We start from the raw sequence: 22,146 nt of genomic DNA, 5'->3' as shown, positions 1-22,146 counted from the left end.
CAACTGTCTTTTTTTGCATATCTTTCCAGAGCACATGTAGTTGAACAAAAAAAAGATTTTGAAGATGGCAAACCTCAAACAGCCCATGCCTAAGACCCTGTCCCTGGCGCGCAATGAGATGGTATCAGACAGAAGCTTTGGGATCAATCACATGCCCCAAGGGACCAAGCAGTGCCACAATCAGGTAATCTAAATACAATACTCATCCCACACATCTGGCTCTGTGATTTTGTCCCTATAAGCTTTAACTCACTATTCTGAGAAAAACTGAACTGTTCAGGGACTTTTCGTTTTTTTTGTATGTATTTTAGTATTTAGTTAGTTCCTACTTTCAGATGCCCATTTTTTTGTCTGTTTCCCTTTTACCCAGATTGTGTGATTTCCCCCCAACACACATGGTTCATTCGAAACACCTACTGAATCAGAAAGAATTGGACAGCAGATAGGTTTCAAATAAATATATTCCACAAATAAATATTCCCGCATATTTGTAATAAAAGTAAATATGCTTGTTGACAGCAGATCTACACAAGGTATATAACCACATACCACATTTCCAATCTTTTGCTTTCTGTCATCATTCACAATCTCTTCGCTTGAAATGAAAAAGATTAACTTTGGAAGTTTTCCTTTTTGTTAAACGCCGATCCATTTAATAAAATATATACAATGGCCTCCTCAAGTGGTGACTTTCTGCATTGCATCCCGCTCCTCACCAGTGGTAGTTCTGCTGTAACTGCTGCTATTTGTTTGCATAGAAGACAGTATACACAACATAATTTGGGGAAAAAAAGCAGTAAAATGTGTTGTAAAACGCACAAAGGTGTCAAAGCCCACCTCAGAGTTCTCTTTGTGGCATCGATCCATGCTGTGGAACGAAGTTATGCTTGACTGCGAGATTCAGTCCTTCATAAAATAAGCTTCCACTGTGTTGCTGTGTTGCTTCTACCATGTTTGATTATGAAGCTGTTGTTTATTTTTTTCATTCAAAAACCAAAAAAGTTCAAAGTTGCTGTACGCCAAATTCTGGAGCTGTCATTAGGTTATGAAGACTGTTGGAAAAACCTAATGAAAGAAGTAATTAATGTTTTCATTTAAACCTCATATATTTTTTATTTCAGAGTCTGTGGGTAAGGGCATTGCAATGCCACGTTGCGGAATTTGCTCAGACTTATACAAAGACCCGCAGAGTTTTGCTGTGCCAGGCAGTGCAGAGGGTCGAGCTTTGTTGGGCCTGGTTTTTAGGTGAATTCCTGCACCACCAGCTCCTTGAGGGACAACAGTGACACCGGGCCCCTCTGGGCGTCGGTCACCCGGCACAGCTCCTCCTGCAGGGCGGCGACGGGGAGCCCCAGCTGGAAGCCCAGGTCCACCAGCAGGGCCAGCAGGGGGCAGCGGTACTTGCGCACGCCGTAGCGGCGCACCAGGGGCAGCGCCCGCTGGCCCGTGGCGAAGGCGGCGGCGGCGTCGTCCAGGTCGCGCTGGCACACGGTCACGGCGCACAGCGTGGGCACGGTCAGCGCGGGGCAGTGCTGCGCCAGCTTCTCCTGCAGGTCCAGCGCCGGGAGCAGCAGCTCCAGCGCCCGGCTGTACTGGCCCCCGCACAGGCAGCCGTGCGCCCGCTTCAGCTCCGGCTCGGTGAAGAAGTCCTGGAAGAGGGCGCAGCGGCGGACGGCGCGGACGGCGTACAGCCGGGCCAGGTAGTCCTTGAAGGCCTCGCGGCGCTCCGCGATGTTCTCCTCCGCAAAGTTGCCCGTCACCCTCTTCCTGGGCAGCGTCACCTCCTCCAGCTCCTCGCTGAAGTCCTGCAGCAGCTGCAGGTGGAGGCGCTCGAAGTCGCTGTAGCGCCTCTCCACGGACACGCGCTTGGAGTCGTAGCTGCCCGACTTGAGCACGACGATCTGATACACCTGCGCAAGCAAAGGCGTCGCGGGTTGGGGTTGCGCTCGAGAGTTACTGACCAGGAGCGCTAGTTCAAGGTCACTCAACAAGCTAATTTACCCTAATTTACCTGAGCATTAAGACAGTCTTAAAAAAAATCTTGATGCCTTGAAATAAGAGCCTGTTATCATACCACAGTACAGAATTACAGTGAAGCATATTGTGCTTGGTCCATGGAGAGCCCAATGTGATGGCTTCTCACGTTACTCACCACGTAGCGGGACAGCCCGTGCTCCACAGTGCGAGTGGAGGGGATCTCGAAAAGCAGTTTGAAGGTTGTCCTCTCAGACTTCACTCCGTGCCAGTAGTCCTGTAGCTCTTTGGTGGTCATCGCAGAGCTAGGGCTGATGCTCAGGCCTGTAGCAAACGCAGACAAGGACGCAATGTGCACATGCAGACAAGACTCACAGGGTTGCGTTTATTGAGCCGGCTGTAATATTCGGGATCGGTGCAGCCGCTAGACTGACCAGTGGTGTCTTCATCGACCTGGCGGTGGGAGCGGGAGACGTCAGGAATCAGGTATCTTGGCGAGGTGCTGGAATGTGGCTCTGCCTGTTGAGCATTACCCTCAAACATCTCTTCAGTGCTGAGTGGGCTTCCTGCCACTGGTGCATTCTGGGCCATTCTTGAAATGTAAACAACACATCACATGAAATTGCATATAAATGTATATTAATGAAAATTCATTAAAGGTAAAAGATTCTCTCCATGCTGCATGGCAACAGCAGGAAGGATTTTACAACTTGGGGAAGGGTTTATGGCGTCTGGTCCTTGTCTGGTTGATACTTAATTTTGAGGCTTATTTTCAAAAGAGATATTACAACTGATGTAGTTTACCAGTCTGCTCAAAACCTTATCTTGGTGGAACCTCCATTAATGTTAGCAAGGTGAGGGTTAATTTTAATATGTTTAATTTTACAAACCCAGCAGTATTAACCGTTAACACCCTCTAGATGCAGGACTCAGATGCCCACTTCCAACTTACTGTTACAAACTTCTTCCTAAGTTGCCAATACTGACTGCTAACTAAAAGAAAGATGCATATTTTATGTAGACACACACTGACCCACTCACAGACAGACACATATATTCACACCTCCAATGGCCACCCCCACCCCAGTTCCTGCTCTGTCTTATCTCCACATTAAATGGTGAATTACACATCTGACGATTATCATGGTGAACTTTCACCTGTTAATTTTAAACTTCAAAAAAACAAAACATTTAAAAAAAATATTCTATACCAGATAACTCTGTTGTTATTTCATGTGATTTCTCTGGTCACATTGCTAGGCGACTGCACATTTGAGAAACGCATGAGGAAAGAGGAAGTTACCGATTTTATAGCGAAGTCCGTCACGTCTTTCTGTGATCGTGGAGACGTCTGAATTGCTTCAGCGCGGTGAGACCACTGCCGCTGCCCTTAAACAGAGCCCGTTCTGCGCCTCTCCCCGCGTCTCATTCGTATTACACGTTACCAGCTCATTTGGTAAAAAGGTAAATTGAGTGCTTACCTCTGATGCTGTCAGTCAGATTTTCCAGCTGAAGAGGCTGTAGTTAGCCCAGGTCTCATCTAATGTGTCTCGCGGTTTATTCACATGCCAAGAAGATCACTGCGCACCCCTTCTGATCTCCAGGCCTTCACATTTATGGGGGAAAAAAAAAAAACCATGATCGGTTGGCTTTCTGTGCCAGACCCAGGAGAACAGAAGCGGGGACCGGAGAGTCCCTTGCATTGGCAGGGAAGTTGCTAAGGTCTCGAGTGAGCTCTGCGTTGTGATTGGCTGCCTGTGGGAGGGGACGAAAGGTTGCACAGGAGGAAGTGAAAGACTTCCAGAAGAGTACCGAGCATTTCAGCGGTGATAATTTATTTCCCCACTAAAACATCTCTATTCACCATAGCTGTATCACACCATGTCTAAAATGGTCTTATTTCAGTAAGTCAGTAGAAGCATGAATAGCTGTAATAATCTTACTGGGTTTGGAGCCCTCCATTTTATAGTACCGCCATGTGTATAGATAGATAGATGTCACAGATGGCAGACTGCTACATCCTCTTTCCGTTCACATGTGCTAGCTCTGCAGTCTGTTGTGTTGTAATGTGATGTTACAGACTAGTGGGCAATGGGGGTGGCTACCTCCTGATCATGTACTTTATATTAGAAACATATTAGGTAAAACATTTAGATTGACTTTGTCTCCAACCACTGATGCTGGATCAATTCGTTGTTGTCGTAATTGTACTGATGCTCATCAGGAGTTTGCAGATAGAAGATTTGGAGCCAGGCAGGATGTGGTAAATGTGTGGGTGATTTCCCTCAACCGAATGCAGAAATGCAAAACCAAAAAGTAAATAACGTGCTTTATTCAGACGGGAACTCTTTTTTGGACATGTGATCTTCAATAGCATAAAGAAGAACTGCAACACATCCCCTCTTCCTGAAGTGTCAAGAGCAGGTCTGTCCAACCCTGTTCCTGGAGATCTTGAGATCCTGTAGGTTTTCAGTCCAACCCTAATTTGGCACAGCTGATTCTCCTTATTATAAGATTTATAGCTGGTGAATGAGGTGTTCTTTGTTAGGGTTGGAGTGAAAACCTACAGGAAAGTAGATTTCCAGGAACAGGGTTGAGCAGTCCAGGGCCATTTCACAAAGCAGGACTACTAAGCTTGATAACTGTGCTGAGTAAAACCTGGAACCCTCCCAAAACCTGGAACGTGGACTGAAGTACAAAGAGCTGTTCCGGGTTTTACTCAGCACAGTTATCCAGAAAACTCAGTAATCCTGCATCGTGAAATACCCTCCTGGTCAATGTGTAGGCATATCTTTCCCTCCTCTCCTGTGCACCTGTGCCAATTTGGTAAATGCCTACACCTGTGCGAATTGGGAAATACCCTCACCTGGTTTTCTGGAGCTTATACATATTTGTTTCTCCTCTCTTCATGCAGCCAGTCTGTTTGCCATTCTGCTGCATGCTATAAGAGGACTTTGCGTAGGTAGGTGTCTGTTGAGAACTGGCTTTAATTACTTTAAAGGATCCCGTAGAGCTTGGACGTGGTTACGCCAGGCTAGCATATGCAAACTTCTTGAATAATAAATATTGTCGGTTGTCAAGTCAACAGAAAAGTCTGTCATGTCTTGACTTGACTATCTCAAGAATATATATATGGAGAAATATTGTGCAATATATATGATTCTCAGCTTCATGATAAACTAATAGGTGACTGTAATACATTCGTACAAAACCCTGAGTCACTGAAGTGCTCATCGTTTTAAGGCCTCAGTGCTGCACCAAAGCTGACCCCCCACCCAAACTATTGGAAAAATGTTTCTTATTTAGGTCTAAATAACACCAAGGATGTTTTAATATACACTGATGTGTACAGGGATTTTAAATCACCAGTGCAATAATAAAAAACAAACTTTAGACAGTCATGTCTCATTTGAGGATTGGTCTTTGCTTGTTATGGACAAATGGATATGACATGGTATGTCACACACATTTGACATCTCCGAACCATGGTTCTAAAGGCAGTTTATGCTGCAAGTTTGAATTGACATTTTTAATGTTCAGGATTAATCACCACAATAGCGATTTGTGCGAGTGATAAACTTGTTAAATATCTTTTTCAGACAATATTTTTTGCAACTTCAACGATACACGTTAATGTATAAACGTTTTGAAATAAATGTGTAACATATGTGTGTTTGTTCACATTTGTATGCCAAAGTTAAGGAAGATGTGCCAGTGCAGAAAGATGGGCACCTGCAAGTTTGAGAAAGCAGGTTTTGTGTACAAGGGATTTACTGATCGTGGTTGATCACTGTTTGTGTATGAACAAAGGTGAACCCAAAGTCGGTAACATCCTAAAAATACTAAATGGTCAATATCGACCATGTTTCGTCCAATGAGACGGTCAGTGAAACAGTAGCTAGTTATCTCAGGATTCATGGTTGACTTGAGAAATCTACAGCTAACTGCTGGTACATGGGAGGAACAGGGGAAGTGGTGTGTTGGCAGGCTTTGGTATTGTCTGTGAATTTGTATCGTCTTGACAAGCTGCATTCTCCTGGCACAAGCTGTGTCGTCGTGCATATTTGTTCTTTAAAAGGCATGATTGTAACAGCAGCGTTCTGCTGTGATCTACTGGAGTCTGTCTTCAATCAAATGTCAAATGTCTGGCAGCTGCGATCAGCGGTTAGCCGAGGGGAGAAGGTACTTCTCTGTGGCTCTGACTACTTGACCTTTTTGTTTACACAAAACATCTGCGGCCCACTCTCAGCCTACAGTACAGTGATTGTGGTAGACTATAAAATTCTCCCTTCGACTTCCTGTCACAAACCAGAATAGTTTAGTCCGGAAAAGCAGAAAGAGAAGTCAGTTTGGAATGTTATGCCTTTGAACTCTGCCCTTTCAATACATATTTTTACCTGCATAACAAACATCAGTACAGCAAGATATCAAGTGCATGATCTGAGACTTCACATGTATGAATGTTGGCATGACGAACGCACATGCATACGTCAAATGTTATAGCTCATTTTTTAGCCGATACCTACTAAGTATGGAATCCGTTCTGGCACTTGGGTAAGGAAGCTTCAAGGGTAACTTCTAAAGAATTAACTATAAAGCAAGCCATTTAATGTTCATGAAGTTTCGAAATGTTTTCTCATCCGTGGAACAGATTTGACAAAATACTGGAGGTATGATTAGGTTCTGGTGTCAGAAACTAGCACCGGCTCATGCTTTCTGTTTTTCTTGTGCGTTCCAAACAACCAGTGCGCAGCCTGTGATGTCATATAAAAACAAGCCTACCACCAATGGTGACTCGATGTCCTCGCAATACATCTTTTTGCATTTTTTCGGCGTAAATACAAGCGCAGCATCTTAAACCGGTCCACGCAGAATGATTTCGCTTGCAGTGTTACACAGTGGCTTAGGATGATGTTAGAAAACCTACGCTCAAAACTGATTTCACACATCGAACTACTCCCTCATCCAAACGAATGAGTCAATAGTGATGTCAATCACAACTTGCTTCCGCCCCCTTTCACTCTACAACCGAACCAGAAAAACTGTCTGGGAAAACCCCGAAGGGTGGGACCAAAAAACAGACTCGTTGTTTATCCAATAATCACTAACCAAAACTGGAAATGCGCCAATGGGTTCAGAGAATGATGACCAATTGGTTGGTTGCGTGGATTCCCCTTCAGTAATGACAGTATAATGTATACAGTGTTCTTGTATTTTATTTTGTTTCGTAACTGTAACGTGTTTCTTCTTAAATCAGTTGTTTAAATACCGTAGCTAACAAGCTAACCTGCTGTAGTGTTACACAACTCTGTCAGCACACGGAAACACACAAGAGATGCTTAGTAGCCGCTAGCTAGCTAGTACTACGTTGCTTTTTAGCTGGTTGGGCACATTCTACATCCCTACTAAAATCACATTTCAACTCTGTGCAATTGGGACAAGCCGATTGTCAGTATAGGTTGTTATTTCGCTAATCAGCTTGTCATTGAAGATACGGTAAGAAAAAGTGGCTTAATGTCATTCTTCACAACACTTGCATGTTGCTAGCAACGCATTGAGCTACTGGATCTGGCGTGCGGTGCTCTGTGAGCTAGGCTGTGTTTAGCTCATTTTTGTTGGCCCGCCAGTCGGCAAGCTTGAGCTGCTGGCTCGTTAGCGAACGAGCTAGTTAAAAAGAAACATAATTAGCAAGCTATATCGTACAAGATGATTCGGTTTGGCTAAATAGCTAGCCATCGACTATTTAGAGCCAGCTAGCTAGTTTCACTATGAGTGCCTGTTCATCATTCAATTGGCTAACTGGGTAGCTGTTAGATTTGTGAGTAATAAAATAATAATGAGTTAAATTATTGCTACTCATTACGTAAAGCTGACTGGTTAAGTGTAACTGTTGTATTTTAAGGTATGAGGGTGCATGGTTTAATTTCCTCCCACACGTTAGGTCGCTTACTTAGCTACGTTAACTATCGTGTTGTCACCGCTTGTAGCTAGCTAGCTAGTCACAGCATCTTACTTGGCGAGCGTGTGCTACGACATACACTGTTGTACGTTACTGGCCGTGACAGTGCGGCAGCAAGAGAACATGCAGAGTGGCGAATATTAGTAGATAGCTAGCTAGCTATTACATCGTATATCAGCTTACATTAAGGTTTTGTCATTTCACGGAGGGCATGAAGCCCAGGCCAACGTTGTGTTTACATTTTTTGTGGTTGAGTTTTGCACATAGCCAACGTCGCTGGTGAACAAACTACCGTTGGCTATTTACCACTCTCCAGTTCAGTGTAGCTTAGATTCTGTCAGCAGGTGTATTACGTGAACATGACAATCATTGTTCCAGAATGTGGAATATTGAGATACGACATAAGATCCTTGTACGCTGATAGCTTGTTTCTTATTTTGCAGATTGTGAAATTGTGGCTTTGCCATATGGTCCATGTTTGACAGGCATGCATGCTTCAGAACATCAGAGCATCCTTATAAAACATTTACATAATGCAGGAATGTACGGTCTGGAAAACATTAACGTTACATATGCTAGCTAGCTGAATACTTGGTTGGCTATTTTTGAGCTTGTTTTTGGTTGCCTTTTCGACTAGCCTTGACAATTTGATAGTTGCACCTTATAGAATGTTCTCTTTTGTTAACAAATGATTGGAGGTGCTGGGGGGCGAAGCTATTAGGCCGCGAATGTGTGGCATTGTGGAAATTGCCGAATGGTTTGTGGCCTGCTGCATGTCCAGTAACACTGTTTTCACTCGTATTACAGGAAGATCAGGAACCCCGATTTTCATTTCACTTGGCTGAAGTGTACTGCAGGACTGGAATATCAGGCTGTTATTGTGTTGTGGAATTTATAATTCCCAGCTGGAATGTTGTTTTGAACATGTGTGTGAACTGATATTTACACGGGTCAGAACATCAGTGTTGAGGTTATTTCCTGCTGAAATAGGGAAATTTTGATCTCACTTACTTGCTAGTTGGTTTGGAAAGGGTCATGAAATAATTCACACCAAGTGGTGGAACACAATGTCCAAAAAATAAAAACCACAAAAACAACAGCCGCACAACATGGCCAGTGTTCACTGTGAAGTACTCCCACAGCCTAAATCTCAATACGGGTCATAGCTGTAGATGGCACTAGATGGTAAACAAGGAGCTTTTTATGTAACGCTGAAAGGGCCTGTTCCTTGGGTGGCTCCACAATGAGCAGCGATCGGTATTTTTGTCGTGACTGTCTGAGGCCAGTTTGTCCAGGAAGAGAGACAGATGTGCCATTTTAAGGCCTCAGTGAGAGAATTAGTAAAATCACATTAAGCCCACTGTACACAGCCGACTGAAGGCATGCACACTCGGCTCGTCCCATTTCATGTGCTATAATCCTACTTGTGCTTATTTTTGTGTTGGTCTAAAATGAGGACTCTGCTGACTGGGTGTTACCAGCTGAAACAAAAAGCTGAAATAAAACTGAGCTGAAATGGTGATTTTCATTACGGGGCCCACTAGTGTATTCGCTGTTAAACCCAATGCTGACTTATCGGAGATGCTGAGTTGAGTCCGTAGACCTATTTCTTGAGATTCTTTGTGCTACGGGGCTTTTTGGAACTGATCACCATTATAATGGTCTGATATATATTATGTATTATTATATATATATATTAGTTGCATAGAGCAAGGCCGAAAATTTGTCCTGACAAAAAAAAACAAAAAACGCCAGTTTAATAGCAGGGGCGTCACAGAAACAGTGTCAAACGGGAATACTGGTGAAGATACCGTAGTGCCCGCGTTGCGTGTTTACAGCACAGAGGCCGTGACACGCAGGGACGGTTTGTGGCCAGGAAGGGCAGATCGAGAAGCCGTGGATTTCCCCTCTGGTCTCTCTCTCTGCTCTTCGGTGGCTTGGTGTCTGACTCCGCCGCTGCTAGGGGAAATCCAGCAGACCCACAGCTGCTGGAATAGCCTGTGTTTAATCTGAACCCTTTTTTATTAAAAACCACCAGCTGCACGCAGTCTCCTCTTTCAGCATCTCCGTTTACAAAGCAGTTTCTGAGGGGGGGGGGGGGGACAAAAGATTTTATCACTTGTGCAGATACATTTATTATAACACGGGTGGACTTATTTGAGGTCGGAACAGATTGGTCCGAGTTATGGAAGTTCACGGGACAAAGCAGGGGCTGCCGTTTGTGAGTGGAATCATTGTTTTGTGAACAATTCAGCAATGCTAAGTAGGCTGTTAAGTTGGCTTAGTATTACACCATTCTTTCCTGTGGTCAACACTGGATTTTTAGATAATTTTTTAGTACAATGTCGTTTCCGCGCTGAGGTTTTGCCTCTTGAATTCCCCTTATACAATGCTAGTCTTATTACTTAATGATAAATGTGTTTATTTTTTTTTTTCTTTTGGGTAAATAACATTGTTGATGAAAATACTCGGAGGTTTCTGTTTAGTCAAACCACATTGCACCTTGTCCTTAACTTCGAGTGATGTGAGCCAACGCAGTTTTCTATTACTCACGCAAATGATGAGTTTAGCAGTGTTTATAATACAAAAACCTGACACTTAACACTTGATTCAGTTCATTACCGAAGGGACGAAGTGCAGTGCGGTTAAGCAGAGTAGGCAGAATCATAAATTTCTGGCCTGAAGCTTTGTTTTTAACGGTGCTCCAGTTGTGTAATTACAGAATGTTCTGACTTATGTGAAGGAAGTTTGCTAAAGAGGTTGGCGGCGTTGCAACACCGTTAATCACTTTAAGGGTCTCAAAACTTCTTGTGTTCTGATCATTTGCAATTTTGCAATCTCAGATATCCCTCTCAAAATAAATGATTTGCCAGTTGATTTGCATAGTGGATAACATCCGTCTTTTATATGATACCAAACTGAGTGCTCCTCGTAAATCACCTGTGTTTATTCATATGTTATGTATGTATTTTGCTTCTTTATCTTTATAGGCCAACATGCAACGCTACAAGCTATGTCTATATGTTATTCATAGGCAGTTAGCCTGTTTTAGCTTTTAAAGTTATTTATTTATTATTAGTCTAGATACTGTTTTAGCTTTGCTGTTTTAGGTTAATTTTTTACTATTTTAATGAAGTGACGGTACACGCAAAGGCACTACAGGTATAATGTATTATTATCATTTATGATTAATGGATTTCCACAGTATAATATGGTAAAGGATGTGTTTGTACCCTTGCATTTGTAATTATATCTTGAAGTTTTTGAACTGTTGTTGAAAAGGCGATAAATGTATTTCGGGGCCCATGTGTAATATCGTACAGCCGAGCCAGTTCTGCAGCCGCTGTGTCAGAGAGGGAAGTTGGCTGAATCATCAGGCTGTGCACCTGTGCGTTAACGCCACCCTTAAACGTGTTTCTGTTTCCCTGTGTGTGTGTGTGTGTGTGTGTGTGTGTGCGCAGGTGTCGATGGGAGCGCAGTCTGATTAGCGTGCGATGCAGCCAGCCCACAGAGAGGTCGCTGGGGGACCCCAGGCCTGCGCCCCGTGACCCGCCCACCGCATCCCCCCCCCCGCCCGTCTCCGCGGACGCCAGGCGCGTTCTGACACACCCCCCACCCCCCCCCCGGCGCTGCGCCCGGCCTGCTTATGCACGGCGGCCCGCGACGGCGGCCATGAGCTCGGCGCTGTGGAACCAGGACAAGCCCGGCGGGGGCGGCTTCCGCGAGGACTCGCGCTACTACATGGTGCTGAAGGAGTGCACCACGGAGAAGCCGCCGCAGAAGACCCTGAAGATCCCGCGCGGCAGCATCGGGCAGGCCTGCCAGGAGCGCAACAGCCTGGGGCGCCCGCTGCCGCCGGGCAAGGGCAAGCGCAGCCTGCGCATCCTGGACCAGACCAACGTGGTGCTGGGCCTGGACGAGAGGGACGTGCTGGAGCTGGACGAGAAGCTGGCCGAGCTGCTCTTCCCCATCACCAACTGCGAGGAGCGCTACGCGCTGCTGCGCAACAAGCCGCGGCTGGAGCGCGCGCGCGACATCGACTGCGGCTCCAAGGTGCGCGTGCAGCTGCGCTCGGGCGACGAGCCGCTGCCCGGCGTGGTGCGCTTCAAGGGCTCGCTCATCCCCGAGCGCACGCTGTCCGGGATCTGCTTCGGCGTGGAGCTGCTGGTGAGGAGTCCCCCGCCGTTCGCCCCCTAGTCCACCGCTGGCCCGCCGTTCGCCCGCCCGTAGCCGTCCACCGCTGGGCCCGCCGCTCGCAGCCTAGCTGACATAACTCGCGCCACGGCTGCCGCGGTGAAACCGTACGGAAAAGCGACGCAGGCCGTTCAGCTTGAGACGCCTGTATGATCAATCCGGCATTCCTGCCTGTTTATTTACCAACAGGTTTAATTATTTAAGGGAGCAGTGCTCAAAATAAACGGGCAAAGAGCAGAGACGATCAATGGCGTGCTGCTTGCAGTCAGGGTATAACGCTTGAGAGCGCTGCCTATTGATCGTTTGTAATCCTCGCTGCCGTTTTAATAATAAACCGATGGCGTTCCACGATTAATCACGCGAAGGATGTTTTTGCCGTTTGCAATAGCAGCCTGTGCTTCTCCGCCATTTTGAACTTACACGCATCCTGGTCTGACATAAGCTTATGTAAGCCAGGTCTGGGCTAGTCCTCCTCAGCCCGGTCGGCTCCAGTCTTGTCGGAGTAGGTGGGCTGCATCTTCACTTCGCTGCTGCTCACCTCCTGCTTCAGTGTGGCTGACCCCTGAGCATCATTAGAGATTAGCTCTCCTGCCGCTGCCCACGCATGAACGCTGTCTTCTAAGGACTGCGCTGCTATGCTTGGGAGGATGGGCAGAGGAACACACATATACACACACACACACACACACACACACACACACACACGCGCGTGCGCGCGCACACACACACACACGCGTTTGTGCACACACCACACACACACACATACACACACACACGCGTGCGCACACACACACACACACACACCCATGCACACGCGCGCACACACACACACACACACACACATACACGCACGCACTCACACACACACACACACACACACACACACACATGCGTTTGTACACACACACACACACACACACATATACACACACACACACACATACGTTTGTGCACACACACCCATGCACGCACATGCGCACACACACACACACACACACACATGCATACACTCACATGCACGCACACACACACACACACACACACACACACACGCATACACTCGCACGCACACACACACACACACACACACATGCATACACTCACATGCACGCACACACACACACACGGCTCTGCTTGTGCAGATTATCACTGTGTGGGGAAGTGAGCGTTGCTCCAGTTCCCCCATTCTATTGGGTTGTGGAAGCCAAGCTCAATATTGGAAGGATTACAGGTTTTATGGTCCATGATTCATCTCTTAGCTTGAGATGTTGTTTTGTAATCCGTTCTCAGTTTGCTTGTCCTGCCCTTCCCATCTCTGACATCTCACTGATAACTTGCCATAAATCTTAAAATTGTTTACACTCACTCCACCAACAGATTACTGGCTTCAGATATGAGTCTGAGCCTTTACATCATGCTTCTCCCAAGCAGTGATCTTCCTGTTTGTCATGGTTACACTGGCTCTTAAACAGAGTAGTTCTTGTGTCGACAGCAGCCTGAACGAGCTGTGCTCTAATCTGCGCGTGCAGGCAGAGGCTGATGTTGTTATAAACACACCTGTTTCCTCTTCATCACCTGGGCCAGTTTGCTGTCGCACTCTTGTGTGGGGATGGGGTTGGCCTTTTGGGGCAGCGTGCTGTGGAATCTCTTCAGGCTACATCAGGTAGAGCTGAACTCCTGGAGAGGCCGGTCAGTGGGCTGCACAGCCAGCTCTGCAAAGCGATAGAATTATGCACAAGTCTGCTGGAAGCACGGAGGCCTATTTAGCCCCGTCTGCATGTTCGTGCTGCACGAGAGTGTGAGCGAGCGGCACCTGATTCACTCCTGATCTGACTGAGGTGCTCGTGGGATGCGGCGCTCGCACATTCACACATTGAATCAGCGTTCTCTATTCACAGTCATAACTGGTGTAATAGTGAAAGGTTAGGCCCCGCCGGTGGAGTACCTCGGCTTGGGGCTGCAGTCGGGTCTACCTGAGCCTCAGTGCGACACTCTGACTGCACGCTGGGCTCACTGGGTATGTCTCTCCCCCCCTTCCCCCCCCCCCCCAGGAGGAGGGCCGGGGCCACGGCTTCACGGAGGGCTCCTACCAGGGCAAGCAGCTGTTCCGCTGTGAGGACGAGTGCGGCGTGTTCGTGGCCCTGGACAAGCTGGAGCTGTGGGAGGACGAGGAGGAGGAGGACCTGGGCGAGCTGGTGGCCGACCACCTGGCCCTGGCCGACCCCGAGTTCCTGCCCATCGAGATCAACTCCCGCGTGGTGGTCAAGACGCCCGAGGGCCTGGAGCACGGCACCGTCATCTTCTGCGACCTGCTGCCCGGCAACGAGAGCCTGGGCTGCTACGTGGGCGTGGACATGGTGAGACTGACATGCCCGCACACCAATCGGCCTGAAGGGGGGGAGGAGCCAGCCCTCCTCTCTTAAATGAACACAAGGCTTTAAACACGCAGGAGTATTTGTCAGGATTCTGGCAGTAAAGCGGCCTGTTTAGGCTAGCCGTTGTTCAGGGCAGGGTTTTGTTAAGGGCATCAGTGGAGAGAGAGTGAACGATGCGCGCTCGCTGAGGAGCGCAGTCTCTTGAAACAGGAAGAAAACAGGATGCAGATGTTCAGGTATAAAATGGCCGCCGTGGCTGTGGAGTGCAGGCGTGTTGGTGACGCAGCAAAGGGAGAACTGAGCGTCAGCTGGACGCACGTAGTTATTGCACAATAATTTCATAGTGACGTACATATTCTCTGCCTTTAATCCCACACAGATTCACTCAATTTGTCACTGTCACTCACTCACTCACTCACATTGGGGTTTGAATGTATGCTTAACACGCCATACTGTTTTCCTTTCCAGAGTAAATCACATGAATGCTTAATCTGAAATATTGGTCTGCTTTCCATTCCATGCCATTCTGGGTGTATGCCAAACTGCAGTCCTGAAATATGTGTGTGTGTTTTTAGTCCCTGCAGTGTCTACCCTCTGAGGGCTGACTTTGCTTTTGTCAGCAGGTATACACTCACTGGCCACTTTATTGGGCACATCGGTCTTGTACTGGGTTAGAACCCCATTTTTCCTCCAGAACAGCGTGAATTCTTCTTTCAAGAAGGCGATGGAAACGTTGCTTAGGGATTTTGGACCATGCTGACTCTGAAGTTTCTGCATGCTATTTCACCACACATTAAAACCTCCAAACCTCCCATTCCACTTCACCTTAGTGCTGCTGTATTGGATTGGGATCTGGGGACTGTGCAGGCCATCGGAGTTAACTCTCCCTGTCATGTTCCGGCTTTAGATGATGCATGGTTTGTGGGGATGCACACACCTTATCTTATCCTATGGTAGACCATGGTGGACTATGTCCACAAAGGGATGCGCGTGGTCTTTAACAATGCTTCTGCGGCATTAAAGTGAGGATTAGTTGATAGTAAGGGGCCTACTGTGTGCTAAGAGAACATTCCCCACACCATTACACCACCACCAGCCTGCACCTGCACCTCTGGCAGAAGGCAGGATGGATCCATGGATTCATGTTGCTTTTGCCACATTCTGACCTAGCCCTCTGCATGCCACGGCAGAAATTGAGATTTGTCAGATCAGGCAACGTTTTTCCAATCTTCAGTCGTCCAGTTTTGGTGGTCACGTGCTCACTGTGGCCTCATCTTCCTGTTCGTAGCTGATGGACAACGCCAGGTTGCACATCTATCTGCTTCAAGGTTCGATGAAGTGTCTGTGCAGAGATGCCCTTCTGCACACCACTGTTATAAATAGTTATTTGAGCTTGGAGAAGTCTTCCAGTTTTCCTCTGACCTCTCATTAATAAGGCGTTTTTGCCCAGAAAACTGCCACTCACTGGATGTTTTTTTTTTAATCACACCATTCTCTAAACTCTAGAGACTGTAGTGTGTAAAAATCCCAGGAGGGCAGCTGTTTCTGTGATGCTGGAACCACCACGTCTGGTGCCAACATTCACAGACCACAGTCAACGTTGCTTAGATCACCCTTTTGTAACGTTTGGTGAAACAGAAGATAAACCTCTTCACCGTGTCTGCATGCTTTATACATTACACTGCAGCCACACGATTTGCTGTTTGGAGGAACGGGCGCCTTCTGCGTTAATGAGCTTACGGGGCTGCCCCATGCTTTTCTTGTTGGCCGACAATATCTAACAGATTAGATGTTTGTTTTTGAAAACCAGGAGCGGCGAGTAGTCGTAATCGCTGTGAGCGGTGATGTCAGCCATGGGTCGCGGTCACCGTTCGTGGTCATGTTTACCGGTCGACTCATCGTGACCCGAGTCGCGACCCGTGCTTATGCTCGCTGCCGGTCCGCCGCTTGGCAGCGCTGGCCGTGTTTTGCAGAGGAAGAGCGTTTCCGGAGTTCGCGTGCCGGTGGATCTCTCCGTGTTTTATACTGCGAACCGTCATTTCCTACCGCGTCTCGCGATCGTGCGAGATACCGGCCTTGACTGACGAATTTGCTGTCGCGCACCCGAGAGCATGTGTTTGTGTGATCAGAGAGAGGGAAGTGATACGTGTCATAAGGAGAGAACATGAAAACGCAGCGCAAGCTGTTGTGAAAATGAAATCTCTGATTGCAGCGCTGCATTCTCACCCACTCATATGGACCAGCTCCACATACTGTAATACGCTGGGGTTTGTTTGGAGCATTCTCACCCAGTCTGAAGTGGATTCATATGGACCAGCTCCACATACTGTAATACACTGGGGTTTGTTTTGAGCATTCTCACCCAGTCTGAAGTGGATTCATATGGACCAGCTCCACGTACTGTAATACACTGGGGCTTGTTTTGACCATTCTCACCCAGTCTGAAGTGCGTTCATACGGACCAGCTCCACATACTGTAATACGCTGGGGTTTGTTTTGAGCATTCTCACCCAGTCTGAAGTGGATTCATACGGACCAGCTCCACATACTGTAATACACTGGGGTTTGTTTTGAGCATTCTCACCCAGTCTGAAGTGGGTTCATATGGACCAGCTCCACATACTGTAATACACTGGGGCTTGTTTGGAGCATTCTCACCCAGTCTGAAGTGGATTCATATGGACCAGCTCCACATACTGTAATACGCTGGGGTTTGTTTTGAGCATTCTCACCCAGTCTGAAGTGGATTCATATGGACCAGCTCCACATACTGTAATACACTGGGGCTTGTTTGGAGCATTCTCACCCAGTCTGAAGTGGGTTCATATGGACCAGCTCCACATACTGTAATACGCTGGGGCTTGTTTTGAGCATTCTCACCCAGTCTGAAGTGGATTCATATGGACCAGCTCCACACACTGTAATACGCTGGGGCTGCACTTTGTTAACCCCCTGGTCTATGAAAACATCTGGAAATGATAGCCTTTCTGTACATCGGCAGGTTTTGCTGTTGTGTGTGTAGTTTTGAGTCGGGGGGGGGGGTGGTGGTTAAGAAGTGAGAGAGAGAAAGAGAGGAATGAATAAAGGAGCTGAAGCTCGTTCTCATTGGAGTGGGGGAACAAAGGGCAGGGTTGTGTGACCCGTGGGGCGGGCGGGCGGGCCGTCCGGAGGAGGGAAGGAACACTACCGGCCTCTCAGTGCCCGCTGCGCAGAGAGAGAGAGAGAGAGAGAGAGAGAGAGAGCGACGCTGCGTAGCTCCCAGGAGCTGGTGACCCCGCAGCCGGCCTCTCCCTGCGTGCGGACGAGCGACACTTACCCCAGCCTGTCATTAGAGCAGAGAGAGAGAGAGGGAGGGAAGGAGGGAGGGAGGGAGAGAGAGAGAGAGAGACAGAGAGAGTGAGAGAAAGAGAGAGAGAGAGAGAGAGAGAGGTAGATACAGACAGACAGACAGAGAGAGAGAGAGAGAGAGAGAGAGAGAGAGAGAGCTGGCTCAGGCTGGAGGTGGGCACAGGTCAGCGGTGGACATGACAGAGCTGAGGGGAGTAAACAGAGGTTTGGGGGGAATGACGAGCACCTGCGGGGGTAAGGAGACCATGTCTGGGCCCTTTTCAGGACGACCCCATCGGGGACTGGGACGGCACCATTGACGGGGCGCTGCTGTGTAACTTTGCCAGCGTGGAGCACACTCGTCTGGTCCCCATCTGTGAAGTAATGCCAGGTGAGCGCTAACATCTTTGCTTCCTCTTCATTTTTGTTATAAGTATTAATTTTTTTTTTTTTGTTGATGGGGTTTCTCATGTGTCACCATCATTGTTCCTGCTGTTTTATTGGTGAAACATAAAGCCCTTTTGTCTAATTCATTTCTGAAAATCCAGAGGCTTTGCATCTGTTTCAGTCATTCAAGCTTGTGCTGCTTCTTTTCGGTGCAAGCGATACTTGAACAGTTGACAGCGTCTCTTGAGTGTATGACCCTTAACTACAAAAGCAAGAATAATAATAATAATGTAAATAGTAGGCTGGCTGTTTACTTAGGAACTGCAGCACAAAGTTAGGCGCGAGATGAAAGTTTGGAGTTGTTATTGTTTTGCTACGGAAGACGGATTGCTGTTGGGGGCGTGCGGCCCGTGATGTTGTTCATGTGTTCTGCATGTGGATCCAAGACAGGAACGGTGTGAGAACGTGCCATTGTTCCAGTTTGATGGATTTAAGTGGCTGAAGTAGCGCAGCGCAGACTTGCCTGCTTTTGAGTGCTTTTTAAGGCTTTGGGTCTAAGTGTGGCCCAGACAAAGCACAAAGCACAAAGCGAGCCCTTTCTGCTGCTGTGCTCGACCGTGCTGGGAGGAAGGAGTGAGGAAGCTGCCACAGTGTTTACAGTGCTGCGTGTTTGCGGCTGCGTGTTTGGTGCTGCGTGTTTTCTGCGGCGCGTTTGGCCCCTGTGCGTTTGGCCCCTGCGTGTATGCTGCTGCGTGTTTGCTGCTGCGTGTTTGCCAGTGCTGCGTATTTGCGGCTGCGCGTTTGCCCCCTGCGCGTTTGCTGCTGCGCATTTGCGGCTGCGCGTTTGCCCCCTGCGCGTTTGCCCCCCCTGCGCGTTTGGCCCCCCGCGCGCTTGGCCCTGCGCATTTCGCCGCTGTCTCAGCCTCTCCCTGGCCGTTCGCAGAGTTCGCCATGCAGGACCAGCGCCTGCTGAAGCACAGGGGCAGCGGCACCGGCGGGGACAAGCCCTCCTCCGCCCAGAACAAGCCAAAGAACAAAGGTACTGCTGTCACTCAGCGCCGTCGCCACGGAGACAGACACTGCCTTGTACCGGACGACGTCCAGCGCAAATAGTCAACAACAATCACACACGTTTGCTCTCTGTTTGTACGCCAGTCCAGCCAGATAAAAGGGCTCAAAGGATGGGAAAGGCTGTTAAATCTCATTCTATACCAGACTACACTTTCTCTTTAAATTTGTGTTTCTGAAGTATAATATAAATAAATTAACTTATTTTTACATTTACAGATTTGGTTTACTGTTTGTATTTAAATGGAGCTTAAAACACATAGGCACACAAGACTGGCAGACATTTTGAAATGTGTATTTGCTTTTTATTACTCTTCTTCCTGTTTGACTGCAGTTAATGGAGCCACCTCTGTGGTGGTGCACCGCTGAGCCAAAACCCCCATCTAGTTCGGAGTTAAGAGTCGCTCCCTTTGATGATATTTTTAGTTCTGACAGGAACTCTGATGCAAACTGGGAGGATACTGTGGTATATACAGTTGGGTAAAAACATTCAGAATTTGGTAAAGCTGTTATAAAAGCTAAACGGATAAACTAAATCTTGCATTTTTTTTCTGTGGCACAGCTAAACCTTTTAATCAAATTTTTTTTAATTCTAAATTGTTTCTTTGTTTTATTTATGATCCACATCTAATGCTTAGTTTTGTGCCAGCATTCATTTTATGGAGAAGACTTGCTGTTCATGCTTTAATGTGTATAAACGAGCATGATAACACGGGCGTTAGCTGCAGTAAGGATGCCTGCCATCTAGTGGAGATTTGGAGTAGGTCGCCGTTGGAATGCCTCACATTCAAAATGAGTACATAACTAAGCTTGTTTTCCGTAGCGTGAATGTGTGAGTGTGTTCATGGGGATTTCTTGCGCCCAAGTGTTATTTTTACTCCAGCAAGCATGGGGTGCTGTGGTGTGGTGTGTTATTTTGGGCTTTGAAGAGGCCATTGAAGTGACGGGGTCTTCTCTCTCTCGCTCTCACTTGCTCTCTCTCTCTCTCTCGCTCTCTCTGTTGCTTCGCTGGCTTTGCTACATTGCATGACGTCAGCTCAGGGTCTGCCCTGGCCCACCCCACTAGCACCAGGAGCCAGCAGATTCCTATCTGATAGGTCATCACGTGTAGTGGGAGTGTCACTCCCATTAACGAGGCAGACGTGCTGTTCTTTTATCACGCAGAGCATTCGTGTGAAATCACACGTTTACGACGCAGACAGATATGTCGACGACAGAATTTTGGTATGTCTCAGACCTTAGTTTGATAGCTGGTGTCATCTTCAGATTGTGTTGAGCGGTTATTTAAAATCTCGAGTTCTCGGTTCTTGTGTTAGTTTTGGCTCGTGTTCTTGCTTGTATTATCCAGCATAGCACATGTAAAAAAAATAATAATAAAAGTAAATTCACATATTCTCTTTGTGAACAGGACAGGTTGTGTTTTTTGTCATATGGGCCACCACCGAGTCAAAAGAATGGGCACACACACGCCCCTTCTTACCTTCTCTCTCTCTCTCTCTGCCGAACTCTGTTATTTACAGGATTAGGTCTGCAGTGTGGGAATAGAAGCAAGTCTGAGTTTTATTACACATTAAACGGCAGCTCTGTCGATCACCCACCACAGTCCAAATCCAAAAGCACATGGTACATTGATGAAGGTAATCCACACAGCGGAAACGTGGACTCGACAACAAGCCATCTTGATAGCAGGGTCTAATTTCAGATCTAGATCGGTAGTAATTATATTGCGTCTAGTTTCTTGCAGATTTTAGATGATATTTCTATCAAGGTTAAAAACGTAATTCAGCATATTAAAGCAAGTACTTGTAATGTTAATTGACATGGTCCTTTTTTCTACCTGCTGACAAGATTTTTTGTTTGGTGTCCCCTTCCATAGTTGTGAAATAGGAGCCTTTATGTGCATGATCGCATGGCTCAATCTGTTAAATCACCAAAGGCTTTTAGTAATGCTCTCTGGAGAATGAAGACATTCATCCATGTTGTTCCACCTCACTTTATTATTAGCCCAGTGGATTATGAATAGTTTGTTTTGGGGTGTGGAAAAAATCCCCTCATGATGAATATGCCATGATACAGTACCTGAATCTATCAAAGTCCTGATGCCAGGATTAAGTCTACAGGTTCACATGGTCATGGGCTAAATTTATACATGCGTTGAGTCACTAAATGACTTCATGCAGTACTGTGGAACAGGTGGCTCTGTTCAGACATAGTGGAGTGCGTGGCATTGAAGGTATTTGGGCGGGGGTTGGGGGCGGGGGACAGGGTAGGGTAGGACTCTGGACGCATTAATAAAAGCCTTACACTTGGTTTAAACGGGGTGACTCACCTGTCCCGGGATGACAGATGTTGGGTTGGTGTGGTTTTGATGTGGGGGGGGGGAGTGATTCTGCGCTTGTGTATGGGCGGTAATGTTGCGCGAGTCGTTGGCAGGGATGCGCTGCAGGTGAGCGGTGCTGCCGGCGGCTCTGCGCAGCACGGCTGCGCAGCTGTTGCGCTGGTCGCAGTCGCTCTCCGGGCGCATGCTCTGTTTGAAGCATCCTGACGGCATGCTATGCAGCATGTAGTGGCCCAATGCCATGGCTTTCAGAAGCACAGCCCGGGGCTCTGCAGTGCTCGACATTTTAGGAGACGTTTGCGCCTGAAAATTGATGTGTGCTAACTGGAAAAATAATGTGGGAGCACATCTACACTTTGGGATGCATCGGGGTGCTCCTAAATTGTTGAACTGTTGAGCCCTGGGTATAGTGACTACTGTCACCGTTGACGTAGTGTGGGGGGGGGGGGGGGTGTTTATCTACACAGACAATAACATATTTGACCTTTCAGATCACCTGCTCACTGGAGAACGTCATTTGCTTT

General features: G+C 47.4%; 2 protein-coding genes across 8 annotated transcripts in view; one reads left to right on the top strand and one right to left on the bottom strand.

Annotated features, from left to right (window-relative positions):
• Nucleotides 1-443: 443 nt before the first annotated feature.
• Nucleotides 444-6,933, bottom strand: snx20 (sorting nexin 20). 3 transcript variants are annotated; one of them, XM_064313392.1, is made up of 5 exons: nt 6,757-6,933; nt 3,456-3,580; nt 2,409-2,566; nt 2,153-2,298; nt 444-1,910 (listed from the first exon to the last, which is right to left on the bottom strand). In XM_064313392.1, the coding sequence occupies exons 3-5, from the start codon at nt 2,563-2,565 to the stop codon at nt 1,242-1,244; spliced, it is 972 nt and encodes a 323-aa protein (XP_064169462.1). In that variant the 5' UTR covers nt 2,566; nt 3,456-3,580; nt 6,757-6,933; the 3' UTR covers nt 444-1,241. The 3 variants fall into 3 exon arrangements, with proteins under 3 accessions (XP_064169462.1, XP_064169461.1, XP_064169463.1); XM_064313391.1 differs by lacking the exon at nt 6,757-6,933 and having other exon boundaries at nt 3,456-4,384; XM_064313393.1 differs by lacking the exons at nt 3,456-3,580; nt 6,757-6,933 and adding an exon at nt 3,278-3,429.
• A 167-nt stretch (nt 6,934-7,100) lies between these two features.
• cylda (cylindromatosis (turban tumor syndrome), a) overlaps nt 7,101-22,146 on the top strand; it is a 28,324-nt gene continuing 13,278 nt past the window's right edge. Inside the window, exons 1-6 of one of the 5 annotated variants that reach the window (XM_064313372.1) lie at nt 7,101-7,470; nt 11,395-12,100; nt 14,179-14,484; nt 18,115-18,220; nt 19,160-19,255; nt 20,805-20,921. In XM_064313372.1, the coding sequence (XP_064169442.1) occupies nt 11,606-12,100; nt 14,179-14,484; nt 18,115-18,220; nt 19,160-19,255; nt 20,805-20,921 (1,120 nt within the window). In that variant the 5' untranslated portion in view covers nt 7,101-7,470; nt 11,395-11,605. Of the gene's footprint in view, nt 7,471-7,625; nt 7,793-10,024; nt 10,155-11,394; nt 12,101-14,178; nt 14,485-18,114; nt 18,221-19,159; nt 19,256-20,804; nt 20,922-22,146 lie in introns of those variants that run through there. The other 4 variants (XM_064313373.1, XM_064313375.1, XM_064313374.1 and 1 more) reach the window with 4 other exon arrangements.

The sequence above is a fragment of the Anguilla rostrata genome, chromosome 16 (assembly GCF_018555375.3).
Source record: "Anguilla rostrata isolate EN2019 chromosome 16, ASM1855537v3, whole genome shotgun sequence".
NCBI classification, from domain to species: domain Eukaryota; kingdom Metazoa; phylum Chordata; class Actinopteri; order Anguilliformes; family Anguillidae; genus Anguilla; species Anguilla rostrata.
Note: the sequence above shows the minus strand (reverse complement) of the source record. Positions and strands in the feature narration are given on the sequence as shown.